The 12,660-nt window shown below is 35.1% G+C and overlaps 1 protein-coding gene across 1 annotated transcript in view; it reads right to left on the bottom strand.

The window, feature by feature from the left end:
* ABCB5 (ATP binding cassette subfamily B member 5) overlaps positions 1-12,660 on the bottom strand; it is a 90,071-nt gene that overhangs the window by 25,781 nt on the left and 51,630 nt on the right. The window contains exons 16-19 of the mRNA XM_019726706.2: positions 11,692-11,835; positions 10,678-10,782; positions 10,421-10,498; positions 4,779-4,862 (exon numbers count right to left, since the gene is read on the bottom strand). Coding sequence (XP_019582265.2) covers positions 4,779-4,862; positions 10,421-10,498; positions 10,678-10,782; positions 11,692-11,835 — 411 coding nt within the window. The remainder of the gene's footprint in view (positions 1-4,778; positions 4,863-10,420; positions 10,499-10,677; positions 10,783-11,691; positions 11,836-12,660) is intronic.

The following is a 12,660-nucleotide window of genomic DNA, read 5'->3' as shown; positions in this document are numbered from 1 at the left end:
TTCTGACTAACATGGAGTAATGGAATGGATTTATCCTCCCATCTGAAACAAACAAAAATAGGGGCAGCCGGTTAGCTCAGTTGGTTAGAGCGTGGTGCTGGTAGCACCAAGGTTGCCGGTTCGATCCCCGTATTGGCCACTGTGAGCTGTACCCTCCTTAAAAAAATAAAATAAAATAAAACAAATGAAAATAGAAAAAAAATACATGAATCAATGGTTTTCAAGATACTGCAACCAAGGGCAGAGGTGGGAAACAAACAAGGTGAGTCCAATGATGCCCCAGCCTACTCCTTGAAAGAGCATCCAGGCTGCAGAGTAGGAAGGGGGAACTGAGACAGAGCCCAACAGATGCTCTAAGTTGAGTAGATGGAGCTGAGGTCTGGAGAGTCCAAGGAAGCTGGAATTTGCAGCACAGAACACCAGAGAGAGGTACACAGAAAGAGAAATGTGGATTTCTGCAGAGCATCCTTCTTCAGTATTCAGCTGAGCAGTGTATGTGTGAGGGCTAGGAATAGTGCCTGGTCGCAAAAAAGCCAGACTGGAAAACCTCATGACTCACAGAGCATCAGGCAGGGTATGTAGAAAGGTCTTAAATAATAGTAGGCTCCTGCCGAATAAACCTTAAAATCAAGACTCTCAAAAGGATCAAACTGATCCCAGATAACCCAACTGCATCCCAGAACAAAACAAAGTTTATAGAAATATAAAAATATCCAGCACTCAATAATGGTACATTCATGATGTATGGCGTCTAGTCAAAAATTACCAGGTATGCAAAAAAGCAGCAAATTGGGACCCATAATGAGCATAAAAATCAACCAACTGCAACTGATCCAGAACTGACACAAATGTAGACTCAGTAGACAATGACAATAAAAGTTATTATCATTGTGTAACATATACAAAAGATGTTAAGATATAATGAGGATATCAAAAAGACCCACATCAAATTCTACAAATGAAAATTTCAGTGTCCATAAATAAAGTTTTATTGGAACACAGTCATGCTGTTTGGTTTACCTACTGTCTGTGGCTGTCTTAGTGCTATAATGATGGAGTGGAGTAGTTGCTGGAGAAACCTTATGTGCCATTCTCCTCACTTTGCATTGCTGCTCAGGCAGCTACAAATCTGTGATGCAATTATAATTTGACAGCACACTGAGTGCTACAAATTACCATTGCATAGCCAACATCTGAAAACAAGAAAGAAAGAGAAAAGAGGACTCTGAACGTTCTGCAAATTTTAAGGCACAGTGGATTGTGGATTACTTTGTGTTCTAATTAAATGCCACAGTGTTGTGTTTATTATACTGTGACACTATGTAGTACTAAAAATATACAAAATATATCAACATTACTGGACTAAGCACTCATCACAACAGTCTTAATTCACAGAAAAGGACATTCAGAAAAAATAGAAAATTTAAAATAAAATATTTTATCTTAGCAGAATTTCTTCATAAAACTAAAAAGCGAAAATGAGGCTGAAATTAAAATAAGTTTCTGAGTGGCTCATTTATTAGCTAAGCAAAGAAATCATTTGATAGTGAGTTAATGAAATCATGTTTGACTGCAGCAGAAGAAAAGTGTTCAGAGAGCATGAACTTACATGAGTTGATTAGCCTTTTGGTGAGAACAGTTGCTCAAAAAGTGGAGAACCTTGACAGCAACGTCAATAGTCAATTAAAAACCAAGGTAGATTATTTTAACCTATTTTAAAGTTTCCCCTGGCTCTTGATGGGTTGACATATGTGACTGATAACTCAACTGTTGGTTTTGTGAGGAGCCAATGATGAGTTGAAGTGACTGAAAAATTAGCTGCTATGAAAAGTCCACATGGAACAGTCACAGGTAAGAATATTTTCAAAGAAGTTGAGAAAAAAAACTAAGTCAGTACAACCCAAAGTGGAATCTGCGAAGACGTATTACAACTGATGGTGTTGAATATATTTGTAGAGCAGAGAAAAAGGCTTAATGGGACAAATTTACAAAGTTTGTGAAAATATAAGGTGTTTAAAGCCTATGGTTACTCATTGTATCATTCATCAGCAAGTATTTTGTGGAAAATAATGGAATTTATCACACATTGGACCAGTACAGTGAATGGTAAAGTTCATTTGCTCTTATTGACTTCACCATTTTTATTTCTATTTTCGTCAAAGATGGAAGCTATCTTGACTTGCCTTACTACATACTACTTTGAGGACTTAGCAGTGATAAAGTTTCATTGCAATTTTGAGTTCACAGCTCAGACTGAATTTTTTTGTTACAAGAAGGGTAATTGTGAACCACTATCGCTTTGGATATCAGCTTTTGCTGTAGACTTGATAATGTCTCTAAATGAATTCAACCTGAAATTGTAAGGCAAAACAGCAATTATATCCCCAATATCTACTATGGTAAAGTCATTTTGATGATTACTAATATCGTTTGAATCACAAGTAATGCCAAGCTGTTTTACACATTTCCCATGTCAAAAAGTTAAATCAAGAAATGAGGTCCCCTTTGTCTAGGTAATGATATCCCAGTTCTACCTAATCAGTTCATTGGGCTTTTCGAATTACTAAATGGAATTTTCATGACTTCTTGTATAGCTACAGTTCTGTTGAGAAGAATTCTTGGAACTAACGTTATGTCAGTGGTACAGCAAGTATACACTGTGACATCAGTAACACACTTTCTTGTGGACAAAAATGAGGTAAGACTTTTGGGTGATGAAAAGGGGTTGCTAAAATATACAGAAACAATGTCTTGCAATTTTGTGGAATCCGGTCTCCCAAAGAATCTACAATGGCTTTATACCTTTAATAAAACTACATATTCCACAGACAATACTGTCAACAGATATACTGGCAATAAGACATTGCCTTAATCCAAAATAGTACCAGTTAAATTGGTTGTATTCAATCAGCTATTTCAGGAATCATGTTGCTCTATGACTTTATTTTACTCACATTGTTTTTCTTATGACTCTCAAAGTAGCACAGCTTATAAAAATGGCCAGGGGCATATATTTTCGGTCATTAGTAAAGGTTTCAAAATAATACTTATTGTTATTAAGGAGCTATTTTATCAACATTTACCCTAGTACATTTGATAAAATAAAATGTGACTGAAATTATACGATGAAAAAACTGAAATGAAATATGTTTACTTAAATTGATATGATAGGAAATATGACCCTGAATTATTATTTCCTGGTTCATCTCTAGTGTAGTGTGTCTTTGTGAGAAAAGAAATAGTGGACCAATAGGAATGGTAAATAATTCTTTCAATAGAAAGAGTATCCAAGTTAGAGATGAATCTATCTTTATATGGCAAAGCAAGAGTTTATGTGAATTACATGCTAGTAGACAGACTCTCACTCTTGAAATCCTTCTTTGATTGTTTTGCTTTTTAAATCCAGCAACTTTAAAATCTGCCAGCAGTACTCCAACCATTTATTCTTTAGCTACTACTTCTCATTCAATGAAAATGATCTGACTTGCCCAGAAGTTATTGTGAGACCAACATTTACTCATTGCAATGAGAAAGTATCAAGTGAAAAAGTGGTATTAGATGCTTCTAAGGAATCAGGCTCACAAATATTCTCATTAATTTCTCTCAAGGAGAGGCAACACTATTATTAGAAATCACTAATGAATGTAAGCAAAGCAATGTTTGTGTTTTAGTTCTAATTTGTTCTTTTGATTAAAATACATACTTGGTAAAAGAGAAGAGGGCTCACATATAAAATATAGCTGCTAGTAAGAATGCCTATTCCATTGAATTCTTAAAAGATCTAATTGATAGGTAGTAAGAGAAAAATATTCACCCAGCAAAGAAGAAAATAGTGAATTTGTAGAATGGGGATTCAAATGGATTTATAGGGATTAATATTTCTGCCTAACGTAGTGAATCCTGGAATGTTTAAACACAGATTTTTTTGTCATTGAATGTCAACTATAATGGTAACAAACAAATAAACAAAAAATGCAGATGTTGTGATTCATATAATGCTATTGTACTATGGAAGATTAATGCTGAGCTTATTACTTGACTATTAAGCGAATTTCTATCTATCAGTTTCTTTCCACTTATACCAGTAATTTGAGCTACTCAGTCCTATTTTAAAATTTAAATACTAGCTAATGAAATTTAAAGCCTTGCCTTCAAAATTATCAAAAGGACTTTCAGGAAGAGATGAAGATAATGCTCCCTTTCCTCTTTCTACATCATAAAATTAGTTTTCCACACCAATATGGAAGCATGTGAATGTTTACAACTTGTTCTATTTTCTGGGAATATATATCTCTTTAATTTGATCTGTATAACAACCAGCACAGAATCATTTCTAGATGTACAGATAAACCTAACTTGGTAGACATTGTGGTAAATAAAATCTTGCTTTCTGGGAGAAGAATAAACTAAACTTTCTTCTTTTATTAACACTTCTAAATTGTGTGTATGTATTTTCATTTTATTACTTTTTCTTGTCTATTTAATTTTGAGCTCTTTTCTCTACCTCATTCTTGTATCTTTTTGAATCCACTGATTATCCTATTACATGTGCTAAATCTTCATTATTTTTAGTTATTTTTGGTTAAAAATATCCAGAACTGAAAGGCTTTCTCAGATCTTTCATTGAGACCTCCCTGTTAGCTGTGGGACTTACCTGGTCTCCTTAACAATGTGGGTCATCTCAGTATAGCTCACAAATATGCACAGACACATGTGTGTATGTGCATGCATGCATACCACACATACACACCATTTAAAAATAAAAGCAATATACATACGCCTTGAATTTGTGCTATATCTATGGCCAATATGGTTGTCAAGGCTCCTGTGCTGTTTTCCTTATCGTCAAACCAGGAAATATCCTAAAAAAAAAAAAAAAGGGGAATTAACATATGGTTATCAAAAAGATTCTCTGTTGCTCTAGTGAGTCAGAAGGCACTTACTTGCTTCCTCATTTACAGTTACTTAATTCTTATAAATACTATGAATCAAATGATTTTTGTTACTTCACAAAGATCTATACTTAGATGTAAACTGAAGAATGAGTCCAACAGCTTGGACTCATTACCATGTTACAATATTATATAATAATCAAGGTTAAAAATGGCCATTTTGAGGGGCCGGCCTGGTGGCTCAGGCGGTTGGAGCTCTGTGCTCCTAACTACGAAGGTTGCTGGTTCGATTCCCACATGGGCCAGTGGGCTCTCAACCACAAGGTTGCCAGTTGGTTCCTTGAGTCCTGCAAGGGATGGTGGGTAGTGCCCCCTGCAACTGAGATTGAACACGGCACCTTGAGCTGAGCTGCCGCTGAGCTCCCAGATGGCTCAGTTGGTTGGAATGCATCCTCTCAACCACAAGGTTGCTGGTTCGATTCCCATACGGGATGGTGGGCTGTGCCCCCTGCAATTAGCAATGGCAACTGGACCTGGAGCTGAGCTGTGCCCTCCACAACTAAGAATAAAAGGACAACAACTTGAAGCTGAACAGCACCCTCCACAACTAAGACTGAAAGGACAAAAACTTGACTTGGCAAAAAAGTCCTGAAGTACACACTGTTCCCCAATAAAGTCCTGTTCCCCTTCCCCAATAAAAAAAAAAATAAAAAAATGGCCATTTTGAACCATCAAGTAATTTGTAGTTTTACTCCACAAGTAAGATAATGAACACCACAGTTTGGAAATATTTTCAAATCTTTCTACCTAAACCAATTAATGATAAAAAGCCCATCTCCTTCTCTTGAGGACCCAAACAGGCAAAATTTTCCCTGACACTTCATATTACCCTCGCTAGATTTTACAAGCACTGGCCTTTGTCAGAAGCTAAAGAGGCAGACAGGCTGCTATAAAACCCCTGAAGCCAAGAAGCATGCAATCAGAAGAAGGAGACCGGTCAAAAACAAGCAATAAAAGCATAATGTTATAACCAATTTCAATTTCAACAGCAAATGGAGACAGCACTTCTCAACCCAAGGAATTCTGATTTCCTTTTATTAGCTATTGAATGTTTCCTCCCACTCATTCAAACCACTTTTATTACTTGTGGATTAAAACTATATGGAGACTGTCTCTGAAAATGACTTATTTTTGTGAGTGAGATAACTGTGGGCTTACTACAACCCAGCCAACGGCCCTGATGCCCAGGTTACACATTTCTTCCAACTAAGGAAACAAAAGCATAACAGACAGAGAGCTGTGCATTAATCCTGAAGTCGTATTAGAAGAAAGCTCCCGTGGAGGACTATGTATAGCAGGAGCCAGAGTGTGTACAACCCTGGCATGACAGCGCTACTTTGTAAACCCCTGCATTGGAAAAGTGACCCAAAGAGTTTAGGGTCCTAGATACCCAAAGGGCATCCTATAGAGATCATGATCTGATTTGTACTACACAGTCACTTTGGAAGCACAACCCCACTCAAGAGCCTAACATATTGTGAACTCACATCAGCAGTGATAATATTATAGTATTCTTAAACTGGAAGACACTACTTATTTTTTACTGTATATTTAAAAATTTAAGATATACTCTACATTTTCTAATTATTTCTATGTTTTAACATGACATGAAATGCACAAAAAAATTTTAGATACAATATAACCTTAAAGTGTAGAAAGAGAATTTATTATTGAATATTACATTCCTGATCCTATAGTGAGTTGCTATAACACACAAGGCATAAGATACATATATGACCAGTCTTAGTTAGTATCTGATGTTCAGTCAGCAAACTATCCAAAATTGCTTTTCAAGTCAGCAACTGTGTATTTTGGGGATCATTTTCCAGCATAGGCAATATATGCTAAAACACTTAGCAGAGTTTCTGGAACATAGCTAGTGTTGAGTGAAAATTAGCTTGCTTTTTCTATTCCTGATGGTAAACTGATTATAAGTAAGGCTATCAGGTTTTTTGATACTAGTAAATCCATTTTTTTCCTGCTAATAATTGTACTAGAAATAAATAACACCATGATAAATACTTGGTATATACTTTTTCATTTAATCGTCACAACTTTATGAGGTAGATACTATGATTATCCGTATTTTACAAATGAGGAAACTGAGGTACTGAGAGATTGAATAACTCACCCAAGACCACACAGCTGGCAAATACTGAGGCCAGGGTTTGAACCTAGGCAATAAGATGCCAGATTTTTAATCCAATGTCCTCCTGTGTATCCATCTAGCTGAAGCAGAGTTCTAGTTGAGTTTCATTACCTGTTTCTCCTGGTCCAGTACTAGCAGAAATTGTCAACAAGTGTGAAATATAGTATTAATTTAAATCCCACCTCATTTCATCAAAGAGTTGAGGTAAAAACATGAAGTGTTCATAAAACAAACAAAGAAACAAACAAACAAAAAAAACTAAAGTGCCAAGTTTAACATGAGCAAGATGTGCAGACATTAAATCATTTTATAATCTCTCCAGTAGATTTTTGTTTTTCTGAATTAAAGAGTGTTTCCAGTTGTCTCTGACCAGACCTTTTTTGAGTAAAGGGTGTTGTCTCAAATCCTTTTGGAAGTGGCTTTTTGAGATCTCTCAGTGATCACCATTAATAATGTCATCTTATGATTTAGAGTCCCCTCCACAGAAGCCCTAGTCAATCTAATTTAGAGAGTAACGGGCAAAAGTAAACTTCAAATCTGTTCATAAATGTAACAGATCTATAGGTCAATATTTATCATTAGGAAATATAAATTTAATCCCTCTCCTGGGTATCTACCCAAAAAATCTGAAAACATTTATCCATAAAGACACATATGCTCCAATGTTCACTGCAGCTTTATTTACAGTGGCCAAGACATGGAAAAAACCAAAGTGTCCTTTGATAGATGAATGGATAAAGAAGTTGTGGTATATATACACAATGGAATACTATTCAGCCATAAGAAAAGATGAAATAGTGCCATTTGCGACAACATGGATGGATCTTGAGATTATAATGCTAAGTGAAATAAATCAGACAGAACAAGTAGAGAACCATATGATTTCACTGATATGTGGCATATAAAACTGAAAACAACAAAAGAACAAGGCAAACAAATGAAGAAACAAAAACTCATAGACACAGGCAATAGTTTAGTGGTTACCAGAGGGTAAGGGGGGTGGGTGGTGGCAGATGAGGGTTAAGGGGATCAAATACATGGTGACAGAAAGAGAACTGACTCTGGGTAGTGAATACACAATGTGAGATATAGATTATGTATTACAGAATTGTGCACCTGAAATCTATGTAACTTTAACTAACAATTGTTATCCCAATAAACTTTAATTAAAAAAGAAATATAAATTTAGCTTTGAACCACAATGAGCAATAAATCATTTACAACCATTGAAGTTGCAACAATTAGAACGTTCTTTTCAACTGAAAGGATCTCAAGTAATCAAATCAAACATAAATTTTATATCTACAAAAATACCACACCTGATTCCATAAATATTTCTACCTGATATGAGGCTTCAAAATGGTTATAAAAAGCAGTGCAAGTCTCAGCATGCTTTCTAAGCCTTAAAAAGTCTTATCTTAGGACAAAAGCCATATAATAAGAGTTAGGCAAAACTGAACGTTAGGAGCTTCCTTTACTATAGATAAAAGTGAAATTGGGAAGATATTTATAAAGAAAAGACCAAATATACGATTCTTTTCTTTTCCTCCAATTAGAAAAAAACAAACATAAGCAGAAAGAATGCTGAAGGATAAAATGGGAAAACACATGATAAGATGAAAGGGCTGAGTTAAATTTATGGGGGAATGTAATAACATCTGCTGAATAGCATAAAGTTTCTGTGTATCTTTGTATGTGTATGTTTTTTGTACGACCATAGTTTATGGCTTACAGACTGGTGTATTCTTATGGGCAGAAGCTATTATATCCAAGAATGTTATTGTCCTGGTGTTCACATGGCTAATGCTAGGTGGAAGATTAACATTTAGTATGAACAATCAGGATATTGGATTAATGATATCCACTGATTAAACTGGCTCGTGGCCTGGAGACTCTTCCAGCAAAAGCACGCAGTGAACCTCCAGAGAGGAATTTCAAAGTAATGCTTGGAAAAGTTAAAATATACACTCGTTTGTTTAAAACATTCAGACGTTCAGGGTACATTTTCAAAAATTCCCAGAAATTGAAAAAAAATTTGCTCAAATATGGAAAACCATAAAGAAAAAAATGAGCATAAATTGTCAACAAGTGCGAAATGGAGTATTAGTTAATTAAAACCCCACCTTATTTCATCAAAAAGTTGAGGTAAAGACAAAGTGTTCATAAAACAAAACAAAACAAAAACAAAAACAAAAAACAAAACTAAACGAAAGTACCAAGTTTAACATGAGCAAGATGTGCAGACAATAAATCGTTTTATAATCGTTCCAGTGGATTTTGTTTTTTCTGGATTAAAGAGTACCTCCAATTGTCTCTGACCGGACCTTTTTTTTGAATGCCAGACACCAATTGCTTCGGAGCATCAGGTTGCTATGGGAAACCTCCCACTTGCTTTGCTGCATTTGTATATTGTACTTTCCCAAGAGCACAGGGAAACTTTGTTAAACAGCAGTCCCCTGAGCACTACTGCTAAAAGTCACAAGATGTAAAAACTGGTTTTGACGACGGCTGGAGTGACAGTAACTTTACTTCTGAAAAGAAATGTTCCTGGCAGGAAGCTGTTTGTTCCTGCACAGTGAGCTCTGGTGACAGAAAGTGTGGTGAAGGACTCCACGTGATTACTGGTTTTTCAGGGTAACCCAATACACCTCAGCCTCCTGAAAGAATTTTAGAGGTGCCAAACTGTGACATTCCTGCCATTTGCCCCCAAGACTCACTTTTCAAGATTACTACTTGATCCACCTCATTTTAGTTATTTCACAGGTGTGACTGATTGATTATCTGTATATATCTGGTGAACCTGCCAGCTAGACTGATGTTATCTGAAATCAGGACTCTTCCAATGAAGGAAGTGGGATTGGCTGTGAGAAGTATGAAGTGAAAAAAACTTAATGCGTGCACGTGGATGAGAACGAGAGAAACTAACTCTTCCTTTTAAAATATGTTCTCCAAGATATTGCAGCTCTTAAGCCTCCTTTTCAGTTTTAGTGTGATCTTCCATTCTGATTTTAGAACATTATATTATACATTAAAAGAAAGATCTGTCAAGAAAAATGCAAGGAACAAGGAGTACACTCTAAATCCTGTTTTATATAAATTGTGTTTCTGAACGCAACAATTTTGGACTTCCTTCTATTAGAAAAAATACACTATTAGAATTCTGCCGCCAGACATTGCTAGGAACACAAAATCGCATACTTTTAAATGATCGAAGGAAAGATTATGTCAAGAAATTGATTGAAGAAAAACTCAAAGCTAGAATATTTAAAAGCACATTTAAAATAAAATAATAACAACAAAAAATCAGTTAAACACTGACCTGATATAACATGGCTTTAAATGCCAAGTGTCTTAATCTCATAGTTAAAATTTCCCCTGCTTTGCCATAAGATAATCCCTGGAAAACAAAAAGGAAATCTGGATTTATTCTTAACCCTTTTTCTATTTCTTTGTAACAGTTACTATTTTACTTATTTATATTTTTAGTTATTATATTTAGTTATTATGTTTAACTCAAATAGAGGATGACATAAAAAGTAATCATGTTCAAACTTGTTTAATTCATTGAAAGCTTACCTGAATGAAATAACTGACAAAACAAATAACACCCAAAATGACAAATACCATGGAATAAATTTCTGCATCACGTTTTAATGTGGTTTTATCATCATTTTCAAACATCTGAAAAGGAATAGATTTTTTTCATCAGGTGGTTGGAGGACAATACAGAAGAGAAAAAGCTAAAATGTCTGTTTATCAGGATTTTTAAAATGAATTTCAACACAAGAATAAGATTGTATACACATTTCTGGGGGAACAGTGCCCCATTGTTCTATCTTCTATGTTCATTAAGTATGATAAAAACATAATTTTCGATTACTTCTCTCACTTAAGCTATGTAAATATGAAATCAGATAGATAAATCCTCTCTGTTATTATTTTCAAAGAAACCACCAGTTTGAATTATTACTACTGATAACTTCTAATAACTCAGGTTTTCTAGTATTGCTCTATTTAGAGCACTATCTGCAATATGAGACCTTTATATATATTGCTAGAAATTGTTCCTAAAATTAGTAATTATACATGTATTGGCATCTATGTTGACAAAACATAGCTGTTTAAATCCGGGAGACTGAAAACTTAACAAGGCTCTAGTAAAATCTTTGAACCCTTTAACTTTCCCAGGTTCCATGGCATAATCCCAAACCCTTATTTCCTCTCCCTGATCTGGCTGGTAATAAAAAATGGCCATTGTTCGGACTACTTGAAAGAAGAGCAGTCGTATTTGTCTGTTTTATTGCTTCAGTGCTTTGGAATACTGATACAGCACAGGAGTCAAAATTAGAAAACAAAGCAATTTCTTTACTGATTGCCCAGTCAACAAGGACCAGCCAACACTTCACAACAGAGGCTGGCTTATTCCCTGACAACATTAGTTGACCTTTGTATCATGGATCTCACAGTAGAGGTGACCTACCACAAGTCCCAATTTTCCCCTTGCTGGATCAGAGTACAAACAGGTCTGTTCTCTCAGGCTATACTTTGCTTAAATTTGTTTAAAAAAGTTAGCAAATTAGATTTACTTACAGTTATGATTTTTGCAAAGATGATGGAAAATATTGGATGAACAGTTCCATTTAGAACAGAAGCCAATGTCCCCAGAACCACAGAAGGCCATTCAGACTTGTTTAATTTAAAAAGTTTTAATAGAGAAACTTCAGGAAGACTTTCCTATAAATAAAATACCTTGGTTATAACTCCAGGTTGACAGCATAATGAAACCTAGAGAAGTTAGCCATCTTAAACAGAACTATATTGTAAAATACCAAATATAATAGGTGGCAGAGTAGAAAATAGAATTTTCCTTAGAAAAATTTCACTGCTCACAGTACAGACGATGACCTCAAACCATAAAGTAAATAATCTTACCCATAAGTGACTCTTTGTGCAACTTATCATTTTGGGATTTCACTCAGTTGCTATGATTGAAAAGTACAAATTAACCCACATGTTCTGATAGCTAAGACTCACAGAAGAAATGACATATTTTTCTTTTTTCCTAAATAATTTTTTATTTTTCAATTATAGTTGACATGCATTAGTATATTAGTTTCAGGTGTGCAACACAGTGATTAGACATTTATATAACTTATGAAGTGATCACCCCAATAAATCTAGTAACCACCTGACAGCATACATAGTTATGACAATATTATTGCCTATATTCCTTATGCTATACTTTACATCCCCATGACTATTTTGTAACTATCAACTTGTACTTCTTAATTCCTTTCCCTTTTCCACCCACCCTCCCCACACCTTCCACCCTCAACCTGGCAACTATCAAAATGTTCTCTGTATCCATGAGTTTGTTTCCGTTTTGTTTGTTCATTCTGTTTTTTCAGATTCTAGATATAAGTGAAATCATATGGTATCTGTCTTTCTCTGCCAGACTCACTTCACCTAGTGTAATACACTTTAAGTCCATCAACATTGTTTCAGATGGCAAGATGTCATTCCCTTTTATGGATGACCAATACTCCATTGTATATATGT

The sequence above is a fragment of the Rhinolophus sinicus genome, linkage group LG09 (genome assembly GCF_036562045.2).
Source record: "Rhinolophus sinicus isolate RSC01 linkage group LG09, ASM3656204v1, whole genome shotgun sequence".
Classification (NCBI taxonomy): domain Eukaryota; kingdom Metazoa; phylum Chordata; class Mammalia; order Chiroptera; family Rhinolophidae; genus Rhinolophus; species Rhinolophus sinicus.
Note: the sequence above shows the minus strand (reverse complement) of the source record. Positions and strands in the feature narration are given on the sequence as shown.